The sequence below is a fragment of the Notamacropus eugenii genome, chromosome 3, assembly GCF_028372415.1.
Source record: "Notamacropus eugenii isolate mMacEug1 chromosome 3, mMacEug1.pri_v2, whole genome shotgun sequence".
Classification (NCBI taxonomy): Eukaryota; Metazoa; Chordata; class Mammalia; order Diprotodontia; family Macropodidae; genus Notamacropus; species Notamacropus eugenii.
Genome location: NC_092874.1, coordinates 308,884,842 through 308,908,915, shown reverse-complemented (window position 1 = coordinate 308,908,915; position 24,074 = coordinate 308,884,842). Strand labels below are relative to the sequence as shown.

Here is a 24,074-nt window from a genome sequence, read left to right as displayed (position 1 = left end):
ATTCCTTCTTCATTGAGCTCTCTTTGGTTTCCAGTTCTTTGCTCCCACAAAAAGTGCTGCTAGAAATGTTTGGATATACATGGGGCCTTTCTTCTTATTGACTTTCTTGGTTCATATGCCCTGTAAGTGGAATCTGAGTCAAAGACCATGGGCATTTTAGCCACTTTTGGGGAGCATTCCAAATTACTTTCCAAAGTGGTGATACTATTTCATAGCTCCAGTAACACTGCACCGTTGTTCCTGTCTTCTCACAGCTTCTCTGCCATTATTGACTAATCCTTTCTTTTGTCATCGTTGCCAGTTTTCAGGATGTGAGGTAGAACCTCAAAGTTGTTTGAATTTTTAAAAAATATTATTATTAGAGATTTGGATCATTCTTTTGTGTGGTTAATAGTTTATTATTCTTTTGAGAACTGTTTGTTTATATCCTTTATCTCTTGGGAGGTGGTTTTCGGATTTATATATTACCTGTTCTCTATATATCGTGGATCCCAAACCTGTATCCTAGGCTTTTGATACAATTTCTTCCCATTCAACTGCTTCTTTTGCCCTTAGTGTATTAATTTTGTTCTTATGTGAAGTTTTCCGTTTTCATGTAATCATGTAATTATCATGTAATCATGGAATGTTATCTGTTTCTTAGATAGACTAATAGACTTAAAAAATAGATTATCCCTTGTTTGGTGAGAAAATGTCACTCTGCCATATCTGGGAAGAGAGGTACAATTTGCTTCTCTTCTTTATAGTCTGATTGTTACCTTAAGATTGTGTCTTCATTTAGAATGTACTCTGGGGTGTAGTGTAAGTTCTTGGTTTAAGTCCAGTTCCTTCTAGACTTTTCTCTAGTATCTGAACAAATGTTATCAAATAGGGAGTTCTTCCTTCAATAATTTGTTTCCCACTTTATCAGACTTTGAGTTTTTGAGTTTTCTTGTTTCTGAATTTTCCTCATCTAGGCAGTTCCATTCATCCTGCCTCTGTTTTTTTAATCGTTACCAAATGACTTCAATAAATAATGCTTTTTTCATATGCCTCGAGGTCTGGAAGTGCTATTCTTTCTTCATTTCCCTTGATATTCTAGATACTTTGAGGCTTCACATGATTTTTTAAAAAATATTTTGTCAAGTTTTGTAAAGTGCCACTCTAAAAATCTGCTTTGGTCCTGTTGTCGCTTTCCTTCCGTTGACCTGGCCATCATAGCACTGCATGTTCTCCTGGCAATTTCCCTTTGTAATATGGCCTCTTGGATATTGCTGTTATATAGAAATGGCATTGATTTTTGTGGATTTATTTTGTTTCCGGCAACTTTGCTGAAATGATCAATTGCCCCAGTTTCTCTCAGATTTTCTAAGCAAACCATCATCTTGTTAGCAATTAGGAATAGTTTTATTTTCCCATTATTTGCTTATTTTATGGAGCAGGTAGGTCGGTGGTTTGCTAGATAGTGAGTTCTGGACTTGGAGTTAGGAAAAGCTCGAATCCTGCCTCAGACACTCAAGTACCTGTGTGACTCCAGGTGATGTACTATCTCTCTTAGTTTCCTCATTCCCCCCCAAAGGGGATAACAAGAGCAGGTTCCTAGTAAAGTTGTTGTGAGGATTAAATGAGATAATATTTGTAAAGTATAAAGCAAATCTTAAAGCACCACATAAATGCTGATCCATCCTCCTCCTCATCATCATTCCTTCTCTTGTCTTACTACTATTGATAGCATTTCTAGGATTGTCTCAAATAACAGCAGTGAGAATGGGAGTTCTTGTTTTACTCTTGGATTATTGGGAAGACTTCTAGTCTATCCATGTTACATATGATCCTTGCTTTTAGTCTTAGACAAATACTTCTTTGAGGTTAAAAAATGCATCCATTTAAACCTTTTATTTGTAGGATGTTAGTGTAAATGAGAATCGTATTTTCTCAGGTTTTCTCTGCATTTGTTGAGATGCTTATGAGGTGTAAAACCCTCACAACAGACAGTGGGGGAGCCCTTTGTTTCATTGCTGTTCTGGACTCTTCACTTCTCCTTGCCTTATCCCCACAGGTCCAGTTGTTTATTCTGTTGTATCATTTATCTATTCAGAGCCCTCTCCTTGCATGAATGCAGCTCCACCTTCACTCGGGTCCTCGTCACTGCTCCTTCCCTTCTTCTATCTGCCTCCTCATCGTGGTCCTTGCTGTATGTCCCTCACGACTGTAATCTGAACCCCCCAGGCTCCATCAGCTTCCCTGGCTCCCCCTTCTCTCTAGGCCAGAATGGAATCTCATTGTTTACTTTGTAAATCCCTTCACAGCTCAGCCCCAGCTATTATCTCCAGCCTCAAAGGATTGTCGTTGTTCCTCTGGCCAGACTGGCTAAGCAAAGGACAGCCTTTGCCCTCAAGGAACTCCCATCTAATGGGGGAGATGAGCAAATAGCGAGGTACAAACAGGCTACAGACAGTACCTGGCACATAGTAGATGCTTATTAATAAATATCTTCTGTTCAGTATATTTACAAAGTTATTTGTAGATAGTGCCTTCATCTATTGGTTCAGTCTGACTTCCTGATTTCAGCCCTAAATCTTTAGTCTTGTTGTCATCAAAAGCCTTAGATTTTAGCTTAGAAAAATCTGGGTTAAGCCTGACTATGCTAATTACTAACAGCGTGAAGTCACTGCTCCTCAGTTTCCTCATCTGTAAAACGTTCTCTAACATCTCTTCCCACTCTCAGTCTGCTGACAACTCTTTTATTGTGGTGAGTACCAGGGGCACAGTGTGAGATGTCCCAGATTGACCTTTCCTAGGCATGGTCATCAGTGTGGGGTCCCAGAACACACTGTGCCAAACACCTACTTGAGTAACATAGAATTTTTAGCATGGAGGCTGGTGGCCGTGGCTCCCTGTCTTGATAGGCCAGTCCAGGCCCATGTGCTTGGCCCATTTGTGTGAATGGCTCCTGAGTCCCGTGAAGGTTTCTGAGGCTTGCTGCCTTTACCATCCACACCATCCTAGAGCATGGCTGGCACTCAGATGGCTCCCAGGATCTTCCTAAGCACAGGTCTCAGGTTTTTGGGTAAAGGTGGGTCAGGCAGCAAGTTTGATCCTAAAAACCAGTTGCCTCACCTCTCCCCCCCACTCCCCCAACCCTGCCAGCCTTGTTGTAGGGCAGCTATGCTAACTCTGCCTGGTCACTCCTAGGTCTGGATTGTGCAGTGAGGACCTTGCATGGGCTTCTCATTAGCCTTGATTATCTCTTCCTGGTTCTGTTTCTGCCTGGACGAAAGAATTACTGTATGGTAATTGATATCAAGTAAAAGGGAAGCAGCCTGGAGTAAAAGAGGCAATTTCCGTAGTTGTGCTCTTTAAATGTTTGTTATTCTTGTCCTGTCAGAAAATAGTGCTGATAATAATTATAAATTGTGTGCATAAACCACCTTCAAGCAGAATTCCAGTTCACACTCAGATGTGATATTTTACGTCCAGTTAGACTGCATGAGTCCAGATCATCTCTCAGCTCGGTTCACTGGATGTACTGAAGAATTCTATTTGTAAGCAGATTGTAACCATAAAACAGCTGCTGCTGTAATTTCCTAACTGGACCTCATCAGAGCGTGAAACCTTGGGCCATGGTAGCAGTGTGGCCTCAGAATGGACACACACCCTGTTCTTTTCACTTCCATCGGAGAGCCTCTCAAGATGTGTGGCTTTCCCATTTGAAGATCCTGTCCATCACAGCAGATCATAGCTTCTCCATGTCCTCTTATCCTGAGGGATTCTTGCTGGTGTCTGCACATAAATCACCCTGGATTGCCTGCCAGTGCTCTTGAGTGCTTTCCACAGGTTCTCCGCTTATCTCATGCAGCATGAGTTGTCCAACTGCTGCTCCTGGCTTTCACTCCCAGACAGGCCTCCCCATCCTTTTGCTGTCCTCTCTGCACTTACTGAAATGGCTGTTGCAGGTCTCTTTGTATGCTCGTTTTTTCCTAGTCACATGCTGGGACTGTCTCCCACCCTCAACAAGTCCTTTGAGTCACTAACAGGCCTCTTCTGCTTTGTGCTGTGCTGGGTCTTCAGTGCTTCCAAGCTCCTTGCTGCACATGCCTCATCCCTTCTACCCGCAAGTCAGTCTTCTGTTGACTTTCCAGAGTGATATGGCACGTTACCAAATGCAGACTTATCATATGTGTTTCAGGAGGCAGCTATATATAGAACTTCTGGCCTGGAGTTTGGAAGACCCAAGTTCAAATCCAGCCTCAGCCACTTTCTAACTGCGACTTTGGCAAGTCACTTAACATCTGTTTGCCTCATTTTTCTTATCTGTAAAATGGGGAAAATATTAGCCTGTACCTCACAAGATTGTTTTGAGGACCTAATGGGAGAATTGTAAAGAGTTTAGCATGTTGATTATTATCATTATTATTATTGTTGTTAGTGGCTGACTGATTCACTGACTCCCCTTCTTCCTCTCAGAGAGCCAGCCTCTACAATGAGATTTTTTTAAAGGAAAAAGCAGAGAAGGAAATCATCCAAGTTGATCAATACATCAAAAAAGTCATCTCTACTTCCCAGACCAGGATTTTTCATTAAGGCTGGGCTCTTTGCATTTCTGGTGGGACTATCACTGATTTATATGGTCCTGAGCCTTCTCATCTGATATCCTTTGATGTTTTCTCTGAGTATTGAGTTCTATGTTCTTCCAGGATCACTGGAGAGGCTTGGTCTGCAGTCTGATTAAGGGCTTGGGCTAATTGGTTTTTAAGCCTATTCGGCATGCTGATTCGAGTTTAGGCCACACAGCTACGCAGTTGTCCCAGGTTGGAGCTCCAGTAGACAGTTGTTGGGCTCAGGCCTTGTCAGCTAGCTGTAGGTTCCACACTGCAAATGATGATACTGCCAGTTTACCCTGTTCTGGAGCTGGGAGCCAAGGCTAGGGTCTTGCTCTAGGGTCAGTGAAACAGCTTGGCCACTGACAGCCCTTTTCTGAGCTCAGGGCCTGAGTCTGGTGTCCTGGGCCATTGTCACAGTTCTTGGCTCAGTCACTTGCCAGCATCAGGTTTGTGATCTTGGCCTGGGAAGATGACTCACCTGGGTTTCTCCCTCATTTTCTAGATCTCAGCTTAGTCTAACATTCTTCTTAGGTCTTTATTTTGGGGGATCTTGTCTAAATTACTTCCTCCTACTCTGCTGTCCTTGCTTGTCCTCCCCAGAAAAGGAATTATGAGCCAAAGGTAGAAGCCTACTATTTCCAAGCTTTATAGGATCTTAAAGTTTCCTGTCCTCAAGGAACTTTTAATGTAATTGTGAATTTATGATTCTTCCCGTTTCCCCGGGACAGTATGAGCCAATATAGAATTCCTTTATTTGATTTTATTATTTGTTTAATCTTTTTTTTTTAAATTTTGAGTTCCAAATTCTCTCCCTCCCTTTTCCTCATCCCCTACTCACTGAGAAAGCAAGCACTACAATGTCAGCTATCAGTGTGAGATCATGTAAAGCATTTCCGTTATGGGTTTGTTACAAAACAAAAGCAAGAAAAAGGTGAGAAAATCATGCTTCAGTTTGCACTTGCAGTTTATCATTTTTCTCTCTGGAGGTGGATGGCATTTTTTCATCATGAGTCCTTTGGAATTGTCTTAGGCATTGTACTTCATCAGAGTAGTCAAGTCTTTCAGAGTCGAGTGTCATTACAACATTGCTGCTACTGTCCACAGTGACCTCCTGGTCCTTCTCACTTCACTTTGCATCTGGTATAGTAAGAAGGTAAAAGGAAAAGAAAGGAGGAGAGACATTTGAGGGAAAACGGGGAAGAAGCTGTGAAAGAAGAGAAAATACGGTAAACAAGAAGCCATCGAAGACCATGGCCTTGCCCTCTAATCTTCTTCCGTTGGCACAGAGAAGATGGTAGCCTGGGGTCTCATCTGTGGGCCTATGGCTCCATTGGTGCCGGTCATAACCCCTTCTTCCCTTTGGCCCTGTCCTTCACCAGTCCTCCAGAAAGAACAGGCATGGTGTGCTGGGAACCTTCCCTTGTCTGTTGTAGTTTTCCAGGAGCACCATTTATCGCTTAAGTTCTAACTCTTCCTCCACAGGCACAATTACCTTGTGCCCACATTTCTGGTCATACCCTACTGGGGGTCTGGAAGGTGATACCAGTGGAGCTCACATTGAGGTGCATTCTTCAAAGGCCACAAGAGTTACTCTGTGTTTCCAGTGACACTCTGTCCACTCTTCACATGCAGGGTGCCCCCAAGTGATGGATTGTATGGCTGTGGGGATCCATAGAGAAGGAGAAACTTGGCGCAATGATGGGTCCAGGTCATGAGACCTTGAGTTGGGGGTCAGAGGACCCTGGATTTCACTCTAGTGCTGTGGAGGACAGCTGTTCTAGGCGAGGTACTGTGGTGGGCCTGAGGACCAAGGAGGACCCATGCCAAGGAGGTTTCTGCTATGAGGTGCTTCCATCACTTGGATCTGGGGATTGGGTATTGGCTAGGAAATCTGTATGTGAGCTTTCCCTTCTCCCAAACCCTTCTGAAGAATCGGGGCCTTGCCTTGCCTAGCCTAGCCTCTCCTTCGGGGCCCAGCATGGCCACTGTAAGCCCTCAGCATTTGGTGTGTCTTCTTTTATCTCATTGTCATCATTGTGTCAGTTGTTCACCTGGTTCTCTTTATTTCCCTTTGCCTGAGTTCAGGTATCTCTCCCCACTTCAGTGTGTTGTTCATGTTGATTGTCTCTTACAGTCCAGTAATACTCCATCACGTTTGTGGGCCACTCTTGGCTGCTGCATCCCCTAGTTGATGGGCACCTCTTTTGTTTCCAGGTCTTTACTGCTCAGGAAGGGTTTTGCAAGATCTTTTGGGGTTTGGGGGGCCTCCCAAACTCCCTTATATGCTTTAAGGCTTTGCCCAAGCACCATGTTCTCCATAGTGCCTTCCTTCACTAAGTGACCCTATATAGTGCCTGGCACATAGTAGGTGCTCAGCATGGGCTGGTTGGATTGGTTCTTTCTCTCGTTGGCTTTGATGGGGGATCCCTGGGCCAGGAGTGTGAACCTTTCCTAGTGCCCCTCCCCGGGTCCTCACATACACCTTGACAATATGCAGTGGAATGCATTCTGGAGCTCTCCTCAGGTCACATCCTCTGGGGTCACTGAGTTGTAATTCAAAACCCTGCAGTCAAGTAGAATGATTACTGACATTTGTGGGGTCAGAACAGGACATGCTCTGACTCTGAGCTGGGTCTCTGGTTGCCTTTCTGTAAGAGGAAGGCCATGGACTCCAGGATTTCCCAGGTCCCTCCCCTCTCTAGGCGAATGCTTCCTCCAGTCTCCAAATGACTTTTCCTCGGTGGGGGCCTGTATTCATGTAACTTTAACAAGGAGAGTTTATTCTTCTTCATGAATGTTCAGGAGAAAACGAAAGGTGACGCAGAGCATGATTGGGAAATGTCCTGTTATTGGTGCTCACACATTAGGCTTTGGATTTTTATAACATCCTCAGGGAACTGTTGAGAATTTGATATTTCCAGTCATGGCTGTAAATGGCAAGTTATTGCAGGTGCCATCACCCAATTATTTGGTTCTTATTTTACTTAGACTTAGTAATTTAAAAAAGATTAGATGTCAAGACTTCACATTTTGGTGATTATATTACTAAGGCCTTCTCTTTAATCATTTCTTTTATTTTTTTGTATTAATCATTAGCTCTCAGCTGTTTGCAAAGGAACCTAACCCTGGATGTCTAAAAATTTAAAGGAAAAAGTAATTGCTTCATTTGTAGTGGGAATGGGGAATATTTGTTCACCAATGAAAGTGGAATGAATTCTTTGGCCGTTGGCTGCTGCTTATGATGAAACGAACCTTTTCTTATTGTGTATGGAAATTATTGCTCTCATTATTGCATATTTAAAATGTTGGAATGATATGAACTGTAGGAAGAGATCTCAAGAAGAGAAGCCTCTCTTCCCTCCTGAAGGAGGCCAGTGGCATCAGCTGGAGAACTGGGGCAGGGCGGGGCAACCAGTAATCCTTGGCTGCCAAAGGAAGGTATTCTGAATCAGACAGGGCATTTATTTTGTGCATTCCTTCTGGCACATGAGCTTTTTCTTTTTACCCACTTCTGGGTTTTGTTTGAATTTCGGACAGGGAAGTAGTCTAGGCCGGAATATGTATGGGAGCACAAAGGGAAGCCATAAGTTAAAGGCTTCTGTCCCTCTCTGGTCCTAGGGCAGAATTCTAGGGTGGTGTCAGGATCCCACAGGGATCTTGCAGGGTAGCAAGAGCTGAAATCATTCTTGGGTCATCTGATCATCTAAATCAAGACTTGGATCTGTGCTAAGGGAAACAGAGAAAGGTGTGAGCCCATGTCTTCTGAGACTTGATCTGGGCTTATTCCTTTGTGCCACCCTATGTCAGAGCCATCGATTATAGGGGAGGCGCCGATGGGAAGCCCCAGACAAGCAGTCTCCCAGAGCTGCTCTCTTTGCTCCCTCTGCTCCATAGAACAGCTGGCATTTCTTGTGATGTGCAGCTTGGCCACGAACCTTCCAAACCACTTAAGTGAGGCCAGCCTCATAACTCCTGGTAGATCCAGCCCTGACAGTAGAGTGGGCCAGGTCGCATCCTTGCCCTGGGATTGCTAGTTGGGTGCCCACTCTTGGGCCCTCTTCCTGGAGGACCCTTTGTTTATATCTGTTTCTATGCCTGTATCTCTGTCCTTCAGTGTTTGCCTGGTGAGATGAAGCCTGCTGCTGCATGGCAGAACATGATGGTGACATTTCTTCTCTTGGTCTTGTTGCCATTGGTTTTCTGGAGTCCTGCAGTATAATGTTAGTAGAATAGGAAGATCTTCCCCGCTCATTTATGGACCTGATACATGGAGCCTGGGTCACTTGGAGCTCAGACTGGGAGGAGCTTCTCCAGAGAGGAGAGAGAGATCATGAGCAGAAAATGAGGGGAGAGAGAGGGAGAGGAAGAGTGAGAAGCTAGCTAGCTAGCTGGGAGTAATTGTCTAAGGGAACTTGTTTTTGTGAGGAGGCCTGACAGAAAGGAAGTTTGAGATGTCAGGGCTCCCTGGATTAGTGGTAGATAACCCTATTAAATCTTACCTCCTGGTATTCTAATGATGTCTCAAATAATTAACTTTGGTTTTACCTTTGAGAAAGGGAATATTATGTTTTGCGAATTTACGCTGGAAATATGCATGCGTTTTCATGGCAGCTGCTATGGATATTGTATTGACGTTACATCAAGGGTCTGAGGAGCCTTGCCTTTTCAGGCTCATGCTCAGTGTTAGGTTTGTGATGCAAAGTCTTTTGTGCTCATCATGCTCATACGAGGAGGTCTGGATTGTGGGGGCTGAGAACCCTATTGGCATTGCCAGCTTGCCTTACTGGAAGACTTTCCCAGAGAAGATAGCCAACCAATGTTTTTTGACATTCACTTGTCTCTCTTGGACTTGTCTCAGCATTATGTGGGCATCCATCCTCCGTTCTATCTGTGGCAGTGATTTGGTCTCCGCAGCCACTTGTTGTGAAGTCATGGCCGTGGTCTTTGGGCTGGAGGGCTTGTTTTATCAGCTGGAAGGTGATTTTTATCAGCTCCAGGAGGACACGATGCAGCAGCAGTGCCACAGGATTATATCTTGGTGGCTGGAAAAGATCTGAGAGATCATCTGATCCAATCTACTGTTTTGCCCTTGGAAAAACTGAGGCTCAGAGAGGTCAAGGGACTGCCTAAGATTCCACCTTAGTTGAGATTTGAACCTGAGGCCTCTGGTTTCTCCTGCATCCTGACATGTGATTGTGGTCTCTTGAGATGTGCAAGGCCCTCCTTGGGCTGTCCATCCCTCTGCCTGGGGAGCAGTCCCCTTCTCAGCCTCCTGACCCCCTTCTTCAGGAAGCCTTTCCCATCACCCTCAATGTTCTCACCTTTCTTCTGTACAGTTTCTGCAGGTTGTCTCCCCCATTACTCCTTGAGGGGAGGCCCCTGCCTTTTGCCTTTCTTTGTACAATCCCAGGCACATAATAGGTGCTTAATCAGTGCTTATCGGCTGACTAGGTGTTGGGAGCGAGATGAGGTCTTGTGTCTTGTTCAGGCAGGCCCCTTGGGTCTTGGTTTGGGGATGTAGCCCTGGGTTTGTACTGAGCGGCCCTTCTGGAGCCTTGAGTCGCTGTTCTGTAGGGGAGCAGTTCAGCTCCAGAGCCTCATCCCTGAGAAAGTGAAGCCCCAGCCTTGCTTTATACTTTAGCTTGTTTTATGGTTTAATATTGTACAGTGTGTTAATTATAATGCACTTGTGTTCATGGTAGCATGAACTATACGTGTTAATTTCTAGATATAAAATTTTAATGTTAGCATCATTGGGGCAGCTTTTCATAATAAAAAGTCCTCTCCTTCCTCCTTCTTAAAGTAGCATACAAACCTTTTCTTCTCATAAGAAGACTGCTTGGTTTTGTTTATTGTTAGCATGTCTAAAGAAAGCTTTCAGGGTGAGAGTGAATTTGAGCTGTTGGTTCAGATGAGATTCTTGAGTTGTCTAGGCTTTCCTGACTCATCTCCTTCCTGCCATTGGAGGTAAATGAATTAGTCACTCTAACTCCCCATCCCTTCTTTGTTGTTCTAGGCATGTACCACTGCCTTTATAATATTTCCCCAAATGACTCACATGCACTTTCATCTCATGAGTGTTGCAGATGCTTGGCTTCACCTGTTTTGAAGCCTGTGATTTGGGACGAGATTGCATTAGCGATGTTATTTCCTAGAATGCCTCTGTAGTTCCATGACTCAGACCCATTTGACACTTAATTCTCAGGCTGATCTCTTGACGTTTTATTTAGCTTTTGGATCTTATATAGAATTAGTCACATATCTGTGTTTTAAACTCTGTGGATTAGATTGAGTCTCCCTTGCAGTCAGTCCTTTGTAACTTCTGTCTCTTTCGTATCTGTTGTGCCTGCTTGGTACCGACAACATTAGGATGCCCTCCCTCCTGACATGCTTGTGCCCAGAGGTCGAGGAGAGGAGGGGGTTGTGGGAAGAGCTCAGTAAGCAGGCAGGGAAAGTGAGGTGGAGGAATGTTGGACCCCAGCCCCATGCCTCACAAGACCTCCTTCTCTGTATCTCAGTTTTCCTCTCTGGAAAATGACTGGGTTAGACCAGATGATTTCTAAGGCCTATTTCAGCTCTGCCATTTTATGACCTAGTTGGGAATGCCTGGAGTCGATGGAGAATTTGTGATGCATTTGAAATGAGGGGGTGTCAGGGTTATTAGCAGTACCTACCTTTTTAAAAGGCAGAGCCAAGAAACAACAGCATCTCCCAGATATCTGGTTCTCTTTCTGTTTCCCTGGTTGTAAAGCGTTGGAGCAGTAGGAGACTTGTGAGGAGGCCTGCTAATGCCCTGTTATCTGACTAGGGCCCTCCTGCATGACCTTGCTGCTATGGGGGCTGCCCATTAGGAGCTTTGTGGAAAGCTCAGAATTTCTCTCTCCATTTGAAATCCAAATCGGCGCACTTAGCAGTGATAACTGGATGTGGTGTCAAGTGACTTGTTTTTGCCCAGTCAATGACTAAAAGTATCAGCATCTGCAAATATTGTAATTTGTGCCCTTTCAGAGTTTTATTGTGGGAGCAGCTGTGTTCTGATCATATTATGGGATATTAGTCACCCCAGGAAAAGTTGAGTAATCCTTTTTCTCTCTCTTTTTCTCACTCCCCCTCCCCCAACCCTTTTATTTTAACAGAGGAATTAAGAAAATTGAGTTGGTCTGGAATTCCCAAGCAAGTCCGTCCAATAACCTGGAAACTCCTTTCGGTAAGTTTCCCTTTGGGGTCAGTGGAAGGCCCTTGGGTCACTTTGAGTTTGGTCCTATCAGTGACTGTACAGACATTTACAGTATCAAAGTCCTTTTGCCTTCAGTCAAGACATTAGCTTTCTTTCATTGCTTGATTTCAAGCTTGGTTTGACGAGGCTGTCAGAAAATAGGTGTTATTAAGAATTCATGACATCCACGTGTCTGTCTTTTCAGATTTTATTTCTCTGAATGTTGTATTATATTCAAAGCAGTTACAGAAAGATTCCAATGTAGAGTAAGAACTCAACCATGAGATTGCTGATGGTTAATTCATTTCAACTCGACAAACCAGTTTTTGAATGTTTATTATCTATCAGGCAGGCCCTGTGCCAGGCTGCAGCCCTGTGCCAGGCTTCAGGGGTACAGAGATAAAAAAAGACACAGCCTCTTATCTTCAGGACCTTGTTGTCTCTTAGGGCAAATCCAGCTTAGTCCCATCAGTGTTCTGTAAGAGTGGGTGTGATGGAGCAAAGGAGGGAGGCAGGCAGAGTGGCCAGGTAGGCCCGGAGGAGGAGAGAACCCCATCAGCATGGATGACAGTGGAGGGCTTGCTGAATGATTGACAGATGAAAAGGATGTTGACCATCCAAGATGGGGAGGGCCCAAGATGGCCAGAACTCGGTCTTCATCTAATGAATAAGTACAGCATCACAGCAGTAGTCATTTTCTGTGCTGGACGGTTGAGGTGGAGTCCTCAGGCTGAGGCCCAGTTGTTGTCAAAGGCCCTCAGTCAGCTTCTGTTTACCCTGCTGAACTTACTGCAGCACACTGTGTTGTGGCTGAATTTTAAGGGTAGGTGTAGATAACTATTTTTTCTGAAGGAGGAGAGTCACCAGGGAATACTGAATGTTTACTTCAGGTGGACTCTGCATTGCAAAGTTTCCTTTTCCTAATGAGCCCTAATAAATGGGAAGGTGGGGCCTTCTGATTTCCAGCCCCATGCAGTTTTTAGCAGTGACAACCTATTGATTAAGTATTCTCTTTCAATTATCGCTCAGTCCCTGCAGGTGCCTGCATTTTCATTTAGGGGTTTGGAGCCAGGGGTAGGAGCCAGATGGCACATTAATCAGAGAATCTTTCCCCTTTAAGACTGGCCTCCACGTGCAGTATTTTTGTGGCCTTAGCTGGGGGGCGGTGCCGGTTAGTCATGAGGTTCTTAGATTGAATTTCACCAGGTTTTGATTAAAATACCTTTAGGATACCATCTTGCAATTTGCAATTTATTGAAAATGTGGTGCTTCTGGATAGAGTGGCCTTCATTAATTATGTTACAAAATTAGGTCTTCATCAGCTTTGTGCCCCCTGCAGTCACCTACCCCTTAGACATCCTGACCCCTGCTGTATGTGCGATTGATGGAAACTGGGGGGGTTGGAGTTGGATTGTGACTCAGAAGGAGAAAGAGGATCATGGGCAGGGGATTGAGGGACATTGGTTTTCTTAGCAGATGAGGGGAGTGATGGGGCCCTGCCACCCAGGTTGAGCTGGGTGCCCCAATAGGGAAGATTCACTGGCTGATGTGGCCTGAAAGAGCGAGAGAGACCGGCCTCCAGCTCTGCTTCTGACTGGCATGGTGGCCTCAGCCAAGTTCTTTGTTCTCTTGAGCATCAGTTTCCTCATCTGTACATTGACAGTAGCTCCAAGGGTTTTTGAGAGTGTTTTTCTGTTTTTTCTCTTGGCTCCCCAGTGTGTGCAAGGCATCCCGTTGGGCTCTCGAGGGGATACCAGATGGCTCAAGGCCCAACTGTGGCTCCCACTGAGCTTAACCTTTGCCCAGGGAGATGACAGGCAGGAAGACCTGGGGTAGAAGTTGTGCATGGTGCTGTGTGGGGACCAGAGTGGACACTTCTGGCTAGGGGATCTGGGAAGGCTTCCTGGATGACGTGGCCCCCATGCTGATGGGCCAGGCCTTGAGAAGGAAGGGAGCAGAAGGCGTTTGCAAGGGAAGGGGGTCGCCTGCACACCAGCATGGGGAAGGGCTTCTGAGTGGGAATGTGGCCAGAGTTCCATCATTGTCATCGTCATCATTGTTCTCCCCGCCCCCATTTCACATCTCTGACGCTATCACTGTGACCCTGAGCCCACCTTTGTGGCGATAGCCAGTGAAGGACTGCCACTCAAGTTGAACATTGTCACTGACAATGTTCACGTGCCCAGGAAACGTCTGTGCTGCAGCCTGGTCCCAGGTCTCCTGCATCTCAGCCAGCCCTCTGACACGTGTAAGGGAGAGCAGATAGCCCTGCTTGGCTGGCAGACCTTCAGTCCCTGGAGACCCTCTCCAGGGCTCTTGGAAAGGCCCGTGTCTCTAAAAGAAGGAAGAGAAGGTCGCTTTGATGCATCTCTTATCACTGCCTCCCCTGGCATCCAGGTTCTGGCCACTCCGCTATTACATCCTCTTGAGAGAAGCCTGGAAGTGGAGAAGTGGGTGATGTTCCCCAGGTCCCTGGCAGCTTTCTTGTCGCATCAAAGCTTGTTTACCACAGTCTGTCCAGCTGCTCTGAAACCCCTGGGGTGGTGCAGCAGCCCTGCAGAGGGGGCAGATGTGACATGGTCTGAAGTGATTGCAGATGATGGGACAGGGAAGCCGAGAGCCCTTGCCTTTTTCAGGAGGGGAACCTGTGCCAGCCAGTGCCGAGCTTGGTAGCTGGCTGTTTTTCAAGTTTCCCTCAAGGGTCTGCTCTGAGGTGGGCAAGATCCAGTCTCTTCTTAGGGGAGGCTTCTCTGATTTCACCCTGGCATGGACTTTTCTGGAGCACTTTGGCTGTGTCTCCCTTTTGTCCCTCTCGGGTCCTCCATTGTATTGGTCAGTCATTCAACAAGGAGGTAAATGCTCACTGGGTGCTGAGCCTGGGTAAGTTGAGGAAAGGCAAAAGATGGTCTCTGCTGCCATGGATCTCCCTCTCAAAGAAGGTAGATGGCTTGCCAGTCACTGTTGCACAATGTGACCAGAGGGAAGGACTCCCCAGGGGAGCAGGGTGCTTGGCAGGAGGGTAGGTATAAGGAAGTAGCCTGACCAGAGGGATCAGCGAGCATGTGGCAGGCTCTGGAGGGGCCTGGCCACCAAGCACTTCCAGGGCAAATAGATGATTTTTGGTCTGGTCTTGGAGGTAAGAAGGGGCCCCTGGAGTCTCCTGAGGAGGATAGTGCCACATGCAGCCACAGTGAGGAGGACTTGTGATGTGAGAGACTTGGTGAGGGAGGACCCAGGAAGAGGGGTGGCCACAGGTCCGAATGCAGGTAGTGAGGTCCTGTGCCAGGCTGGCAGCCACACTGGAGGTGAGAGAGAAGTTGGCAAGGTGAGTACAGGGTGGGCTCTTCTGGCATCCTCTCCCCGTGCCTCCTGCCTCCTCCTCTGCTTTCTGTCTCCTTTGCTGACTTGCGTGTTGTCTGATTAAGTGCCTGTTCTGTGCCAGGTCCAAAGGCAGTCCCTGCCCTCTAGGAGCTCAGTCTGATGAGGCAGTTGCCTGCACAGAGGGATACTCATATAGTTGGCGATGCTGGGGAGGCCTCCCACAGAGGGTGGGCTTTGAGCGAATCTTGAAGGGTTCATGGTTGTTCTTGGCCCTTTGCTGTGCTCTCTGTACATAGCTTCAGAGGAAGTGAGTACTTTCTGTGGTGTTCTGAGCTGAGTGATAGACTGGACTAGGCGAGCTGGGGGTATTTACAGGGGGGCTTTCCAAGGGCCACTGGAGGAGGAGGAGGAGGAGGAGGAGGAGGAAGAGGAGGAGGAGGAAAAGGAGGAGGAGGAATGACTGTGGCTTAGCAGCTAGTCTGCATGGCTTGCTTGGGGTTTGTGGGGTGCTTGTGCAGGGGGACATCCCCGGTGGGCGGTGTCATTGGCTAGATAAGTGTAGAAGGGTTTTGTCTGGGAGGGATTGTGGGACTCATAGATACTTAATGTAGAGAACATTGGTTCAGTTTGGTGGGCCTCCTTGTCTTTGGAAGTGGTTGGTGATGCTATGTTCTCCAGAAATCATGGGCCCAAATTCCTGTGGATTCCCTCACTTTCCCTCATAGGGAACATGCAGCAAAACAGGCAACACGTGGGCCTTGCTGGGAAGGCAGGCTTCCCATCTCCCATCTAGTGGTCTTGTCCTCTCTGCAAGAGACAGGTGGGTGGCTGCTTTGTCCCCAGGCCATGAACACTTGGCAAAATCCTCGTACCAAGGACTTGTACGAGATGAGGCATTTAAAAATGCTGGCTAGCAAAGAGTACGCGTGTGTGCGTGCACGGTCTGTTTCTGAGGTTTGACAAAAGGCTCATTTTTTCTTGTTCCTTCATGATTCTTCCTTAACCTACCCATGTTACTTTGTTTGGTTTATAGGTGCTGTATTTAATTAAAAAATGTTACTTTAGTTTAAAAAAAAAGATGAGAAATGTAGGCATTTTCATGGATGAAGACTCTGCTTGGCCTTGTCTCTGCCCACTGGCTGTACCACTCACGTCACCAACCACGGAAAGTCCTTGCGAACGGCCAGCGGCCCTTTCTCTGTGTAGTGTTAGAGAGTCATATTTTTGGATTTGAGAAGCATTGCAGCCACACGGAATAATCACTCATTCAATGTTTTTAATATGTGTGCGAGTGAGTGGGGGAGGGGAGATGCTGGGGGGGGAGGGATGTCGAGACCCCTCTGATGCTGCCCTCCTTCTCTTTGGGGGCCAGGATAGGGGGAAACTCCTCTGGGCTTTTCTGTCACCAAGAAAATTTGGGTCTAAGCATATGCTAGCTTTGTTTTACATTTATGATTAGTGTTTTTATAGCATGCTAATACAGCAATTAAATTTTCTGCAGTTCTGTCATTTAAAATTCATTGCGTACTTGAATCTATTTCATTTGCATAATTTTCAGTCTTGCTTAATTATCTAAAGGCCTCAACTTGCATGTATGTTTTCTTTTAAAAATGGAGGTGTCCAGAGTGAGTGTAAGCGAGTGTATATTTTTTAGGAAAGTTGCTTTTTTTTTTCTCTTTTACCAAAATAAGAAGCGTCAGAGGCCCTGTTTTAGTATCCTGACTCAGATTCATGCATGAGTCAGCGCCTTGGCTGAGTGAACCAGTTCTGAGCCAGGAATCAGAAAAGCTGGGTTCTAGCTGGGACTGGGTCATGCCCCTTAGAGTGGGGTGTGGTAGAGAACAAGGCCCTGAATGCAGTGAGCTCTCCTCCAGGGCTGCCCTGAGATGTTTGGGGTTTGTTTTGGAGGAATGTTCTCTTTCAACCAAGGGTGTGACCAAGATGACCAATGATGCTCGTCTATCACGTGAGGGTCATGCTCTAAGATGCTCTGAGAGGCCTGGGAGCCAGCTGCTCTTCTTGGCAATGACCACTTGACCCTTTCCGTATCCATGTTAAAGCTGATTAGAAATTGCCAAAGAATTCACCACCCTCTCCATGAGTGAATCTGGGAGCAGGCAGACATGGGAAGAAAGGGGTGCTTCTTCCCTGTGACTCCAGGTATTTGAGAAGAGCTCCGGGGAATGGGGACAGGCTGAGTGGACAGTGGGGGCAGCATGGCCTACTGGATGTTGGGCTGGGTTTAATGAGAGAGAGGATCTGGTTTCACATCTCATCTCTGCTCTTTGCTGCCTTGGTGAGCTGGGGTGCCTCCTCCCTCTCTGCCTCAGTTTCCTTATCTATAAACTGAGGGCTAGTTCAGCCCTCAAACCATGATCCTGTGGGCAAGCAGTTAGTCACCCTTCTGACTTCCAGGTGGTTTTAGGTGGATTTCATTTACCTTGTTTTCCTATACCATCCAGTAATTCATCCTTGTTCACACCAGCTGAAGATAATCCCCAGGTGGTCTGGGTGGTGAACATCTGCCCCCAACCTAACTCCAAATAGGCGGGCAGCAGGCCCTTCTTAACCTTAGGCAATTTGTATTATGTTGATGAAGGCCTTTAACAAGTCCTGGCACAAAGAAAGGCCACACCTGAAAAGGGGGCTGAGAATGGTGGCAGGAGGAGAATGTGGCCAGTCTGTTCTTCTCTACACAAAGCGAGCTCTATATAGGAGATTTCTAAGGCTCTGGGATTAAGAATCTCATCTGTAGGGGATGAGATTTTAGTGGGGACTTAAAGAAAGCCAGGGAGGCCAGTGATGGGAGGAGAGGAGTGAGCATTCCAGGCCTGGGGGACAGCCAGGGAAAACGTTCAGTGTCTGGAAAGAGAAACCACCAGGAGCCCTTCGGCTCACTGGATCCATGAGTAAGGTGTGAGGACTGGAAAGATAGGAGGGGACTGGCCACACAGAGCACTTTGTATTTGCTTTTGGAGGCATAGGGAGCCCCTGGGGTTTATTGAGTGAGGGGTGAAGTTGGCCATGGTTTTTATGTCTATAAATCTTTTGTGTCTATAAATCTTTATTAAGGGCCTTTGGTGTGCCCAGCACTGTGCTAAGCCCTGGGGATGCAAAGGAAGGAAGAAGACAGGAGCTCACAGCCTGATGTGAGAGACCTCACATAAAAAGAAGCTGGAGGGAGGGGGACCACACTCAGCAGGGCAGAAGCTGGGGCAGCCAGGAGGAGTAGCGTCTGAGCTAATTCATCTCACCCATGGTAAGTTTGTGGGGCCAGGAAGTCTCAGACAACAGAGGAGGGAGGAGCCAATGCCATTAGCTGCCCAGTGGGACTCCAGGTGGTTTGTTCTTTGAGGTAGGTTAAGCACTGCCACCACCATCTTTCTTTTCTATTCTCAATTTGTATCATCCTGTTGAAGACCTTTAACAAGTGCAGGCTGGCCAAGGACTTTGGAGAAAAGCCAGATGAAGAATGCAGACTGGGGTATCAGGCACAGAATTAATTCTGTTCCCTTGCTGCCAGCAGGAATAAGTTTCTTCATTTTGCATGACCTCTTGAAACCCACAGGGAGTTTTTACTGGAGCGTCTTGAAATCCTTTGTTTTAGCCCTTTGATCGCTTGTGGTTCTGAGGTTTGACGGGGCCTGAGTGTCATTGCAAGAAGCAGAAGTAAGAAGAGAGGACTTTCCTGGCATGGGGACCAACCCATGCAGACCTGGAGATGGGAGAGGTTTTGTGTGAGGAGTGGCAAAAGTATGACTGGAGTGTGGCGTGTGTGTCCTAAGGTTGGCCAGGCAGTTTGGAGCCAGATTGTGAAGGACTTGGAGTGTCATGTGGACCTAGAAGGAGGACAGAGCCTTTGGGATTTACTGAGCTGGACAATGGCACAGAGAGAGCTGTGTTTTGGGAAGATTGACCTCTGATTTGCTCCCGTCTTTACTTTCCATATCTTATATGAGTGTTGGGTTTTTTCATGTTTTTTTTCTTCAGGGACTTTTTAGATCTGAGTGCCTGGATTTGAGCACAGTGTGCCTGGCCACACAGTAGGTACTTCAGAAATGCTTTCTGGCTGACTCCCTGAAGTGTTACTGTCCTCATTTTACAGATGAGGATGTTGAGGGTTTGAAGTGAAAGTCACTTGCCCCTGTAGTGCAGCTGCTAAATTTGGAAGCAGAGGCCAGCCTGGCCTCTTGTTCCCAAACTCAGGCTCTTTCTACTGCTCTCTCCCTCATCCATCTCCTGCCCTTTAGGATTGGTGCTCCCCAAGTCATGTCCTGCATGGCCTTCTCCTGGAGTCAGAGACTCCTGGACTGGTCTCTCCCCAAGTGAGTCAGCGCTGTCTGTCTCTGGTTTGTCTCCTCTGGTCTCAGTGGCTCTCACCTAGCCATCTAGTCCAAGTGTCTCCCTTGAGTTGCCTTCCCCTGTCCTTCATCGCTTGGTGGTCCTGGCAGAGCCTCAAAGTCAGTGTGGAAGTCTGACATGGAAGGCTTCATCTTCTTCCTTCCCGCAGATCCCTTGCAGACTGCCGTAGAGCCTTGTGCTCACAGTCCTTGGGTCCTGCTGGGTACTTCCCATCCCCAGGCAGGTGCTGAGTCCTCTTGGGCCATCTTGCCCCTCTTCTCTTCCTGCCAGGCTCCGCTCTGCTCTGGCCCCTCTCCTCCTCTCCCAGTTTATAGGCTGCTGGAGTGGAGGCATTGTTCTTGCTACCCTATTATGACCTCTTCTCTAAGCAAAGGTTTCTGCCTTGGGAAGTGTTTTGGAAAGTGTTTGTACTGGCAGAAATGCCAGAAGATAAGCATGGCTGCTGTAGGGCTTGTGGAGTTGGGCTCTGAGCCAGCGGCCCAGCTGTCCTGGAAAGGAACCTGTGATGATGCTGAAAAGTCGCACTGTTGGGTGGAGCACTCAACAATCTGAGTAGGTCCAAGGAAGAGAGAGCTGCGTATGCAAAGTGGTTGTTGCAGCCTTTTTTTGAAATGGTAAATGATATGTAAGACATGGCTTGTCAGTCACTTGTGCTACATGGCTATGAATATGAAATAGTCAGTAAGCACCTACTGTTGGCCCAGCCCTGGGGTTGCGGACACCAACGTGGGGAGGTCCTGGTTTTGGGGGAGCTGCCATTCTGCTGAGAAGAGACCATCCATGGAGGGGAGGAGGTGGGGTGGGGCAGCTGTTTGAGCAGTCAGAGAGTGCAGGGAGCCAGTCAGACGGTGCTAGGTGTGTGTCTTCCAGACCCAGTGGTCATGCTGATGTGGTTATGATTCCTAGAGCAGTAGGCAGAAATGAGAGCTGTGTGTGGGTCTGGGGTAGACAGTTGGCCTCGGTGAGGTGTCCAGGAGCATAGCAGACTCTCCTGCATTCATTCAGCTGTCAGGACCCACAGGACCCAGGACAGCAGAGCCAGAAGCCAAGTGGATTCATTCCTCTAGGGTTTGGGGTAGGGTGGGGGTGATGGTGCTCTAGAAGGGTGCCTAGCATGAAGCACAGTAAGAAGACAGTCCTGCTGAGACCCTAGATGGGATGAAATGGATCGTGAAGGTTCAGCAGCAGGCGACAAAGATGAAGACGTTAGAGGAAGAGGGACCAACCTGGAAGAAGCTGGGGTGTAGAAGAGTTTCTGCAATGATCTCTGGGAAGGACTTGGCCCTGGTCAATGGCCAGTGCCAGGCTGGACATGGGAGCACAGATGGGGAGGGTGCCTTATACGTGTTGGCAGAGCATCAGTAAGATGTTTGAATTGAGTGGAATTCTATACAGCAGGGAGGCCATCTTCGTGATCTTCTGTGAAGCTTGCCAAGGTGATGCTTCCTTTGGCTGGGCAGAGACAGCTTGGGGTCTGCAGTGGGGCTTGTGTTGGGGGTTGCCAGCCTCAGCCTGTGGGCTTCTGTCTGTCTCATTTCTTTTCCCAAATCCATCTTGCTGTCCTCTGTGTGCTGGGGGGACTGGTGCTTTTAAAATGTGAACTTGTAAACAGACCAGTAACTGAAGGTAACTGACCCTGTTTTCTTCTCTCATAAGGGTTACCTCCCTGCGAATGTGGATCGGAGAGAAGGCACCCTGCGGAGAAAGCAAAAAGAATATTTTGCTTTTGTTGATCAATATTATGATTCTCGGAATGATGAAGCTCACCAGGACACCTACAGACAGGTGAGACCTTTCGAAGCTGCCTCTTCCCTGTGGCCTGGAGCCTTTTTCACCTTCTTGGAGCTTGTCAGACATCTTTGCCGTTGCCTCAGTGAGCATTTTCTCCATTTGCATTTCTGCCTTCTTTTGCTCTGCTTTTGTTGCTTCTTCATTAAACAGTTCCCTTATGATCAGGTAATGGTTTCTGCTGAAGAACCAGACCACCTTCTGTTCTCCAAACATACTGTTTATTTTCCCTCCTCTGCACTTTTCCCCATGCTGGTTTCCATTCCTGATGAGTCTGTTGAATTCCTTCCTGTCCTTTAAAATTTAATTCAGATGCCGCCCTCTACCCTGTATGTGTGGGGCCTTCCCTCTTGCCCCCCTCACCACAGATTTGGTCTGTAGAGGAAGGACTTTTTTTTAGGGTCCCTGTTCCAGGAATGGGTCCCTGGGCAGCTTCAGAGTCTGTTTGTTGGCTTGAAAAGTCTGTTGTTCTCCCTTGAAGCTGCTTTGCTCAGGATGGGGCTTCTCTCCCTCCTGGAGCCTCGGGCTTCAGTGTCTTTTAGTCTCTGTCTATGATCTGTCTAAAGACTTTGCCCATCCAGGGCATGTAAAGTCCTCTTTTGTCTCTGCCCTCTCTGCTGTGGGCTCTGCCTTGCATATAGTAGGCCCTCAAAAATTCTTGTTGATTTGAATCAAATTGAATTAGCCTGGTGGTTTCTCTCTGCTGTGCTCAGGACTCAGTGACCCCTAGAGACATGAGCAACGTGGCCCCTTTTTAAAAAATAAGGTGGTTTTGTTGTTGTATCATTATAGCATCTCCTTCCCAGAAAGGGAGGTGTGAGGTGCAACCTTTGGCTTATTTGACTTTGCCTTTCTCTTGCACTCCTGTGATCTAGTTCATTTTTTTGTGGTTGTGGATACTTTGTAATTCTTTTGAGAACAGCTTATATCCTTTTACCATTTATGTATTGGGGAATGGCTCTTAGTCTTAGAGATATTTATTTTTCTTGGATCTCTTGGCTACCAAACCCTTATCAGAGAGGTTTGATACAAAGATTTTTTTCTTATTTGACTACTTCTTACCCAGGTGCATTAATTTTGTCTGTATGGAAGATTTTCAGTTTCATGCTGTGGACACAATATTATATTACTTAAGTTCCTTTATTTTATTTTTTTAAGATGACCCTGTTCTTGCTGGTTCTTTTCCTGTTCCCTTTCTTTTTCTGTTTACTTTATACCCTCCTTCTCTGATTTGTAACTCTTATAATTATCTGTATCTATAAAGAGTTTCAAGAGACGTAGTTTCTGGGTAATTTAATCATTTTATTAATAATGTCAGCATGTTTATTAATAAAAAGATGGTCATTTGGCCATCTGTCTTAGACCAAAGACCATCATGGCAACAGACTCACAGTTTATATGGTCATTGGAAGAGGGGTATTTCTAAAGATGGCAATCAGCTCTGATAGGTTAACAATTAATGAGAGAATGAATATTACAGTGAGTGGCTGAACCTGAATTTTGATTGTCATTTTGATTCCAGTTTTCCTCCAGACTTGGGCAAGATGTTCAGAGAATACCCAGAACACAGTGGCTTGTTCAGAAGCCTTCACCCACATGGGCGGGGTCTGAACAGGAAGTGCAATCTCATTATCAGTAATGTTCAAGAGACTGAATTTTTAAAATCAGGATTTTAGAAAAAGGGGCATCTCTCCCCAAATCATTGGTTATTAATAATCATTTCTCTCATAGAGGCTTTCTGCCACTACCTTATAGGACTTGCCCATGGGCTCCACTTTTCCATTGTGTCTCATTTTTGGAACAATGTCAAATTTTTACTATTATTGGTAATGATGATAGCATCCTCACAACAGCTCTGGGAGGGAAGTGCTATTATGATCCCCATTTTATGGATGAGGAAACTGAAGCAAACAGGGTTAAGTGACTTGCCCAAGGTCCGATAACTAGGCATTGTCTGAGGTCAGATTTGTACTGAGATCTTTCTGATTCCAGGCCTGGTGTTCTGCCTACTGAGCTACCTAGCATGCCCTTAGTAAGGTCCTATCCCCACCTCTGTCTGTATTATCCTGGAACTCTCCTCTCTGTGTTCATGTTCTCCCACTCCTACAGGTGTCTAGGTGATCCCTCCTTTTCTCTCCTCCATGCACATGGAAAGAAGTCTCTAACTAGTCTCTCTGTTGTCTCTTCTTGCTTGCTGTATTATGCACTCCTACATTTTTGTGGTTTGGGGTGTTTGAGTGGATAATCTCTTAAGTTCTGAAAAAATGTTTCAAACTCTTCTTTATTACTGAGCATCCATCTTTTGTCCATGTGGTTAAGCTCAGATTAGCAGAATAGGTCACCCTGGCTTCATCCTGTGCTCTTTAGAGCACAACAGTTCATTCTCACTTGTTTTTTCTAGTGTGTGTGGAGTAGTCTTGTGGTATTCAGGTGTCCTTTCCTTGTCTTTCTCCTGATGCCTTGCAGAACTTATTTCTAAATGGAATTGTTAAATTGAATGACCATGTGTCTTGGAGTTTGTAGCTTTGGGTTTTTCTCTGGAGGTAATCAGTTCTTTACATTAGAATTCCATTTTCTGTGTTAAGAAGGTTTGAGTAGTTTTATGATTTCCTTCAAAATAGTATTGATCTTGTCATATTCTTCTGGGAGATCTCAGATCCTTAAATTATCTCTGTGCATTGTCTTCAAGATCTGTATCTTCTAATGTTCTTGTTTTTTCCTTTTTTTAGGTTTTCCTATACTTCTGTGTATTTGCATTCCTCATCAGTTGTTCTCTTTTCTTTCTTTGATGAGGCGTGCCATTG

At 46.3% G+C, this 24,074-nt stretch overlaps 1 protein-coding gene across 11 annotated transcripts in view; it reads left to right on the top strand.

Moving 5' to 3' along the window:
* Window positions 1-24,074, top strand: part of TBC1D22A (TBC1 domain family member 22A) — a 298,036-nt gene that overhangs the window by 56,664 nt on the left and 217,298 nt on the right. For all 11 annotated transcript variants that reach the window (XM_072596560.1, XM_072596561.1, XM_072596555.1 and 8 more), the window contains 2 exons: window positions 11,720-11,790; window positions 21,139-21,267. In XM_072596560.1, coding sequence (XP_072452661.1) covers window positions 11,720-11,790; window positions 21,139-21,267 — 200 coding nt within the window. The remainder of the gene's footprint in view (window positions 1-11,719; window positions 11,791-21,138; window positions 21,268-24,074) is intronic.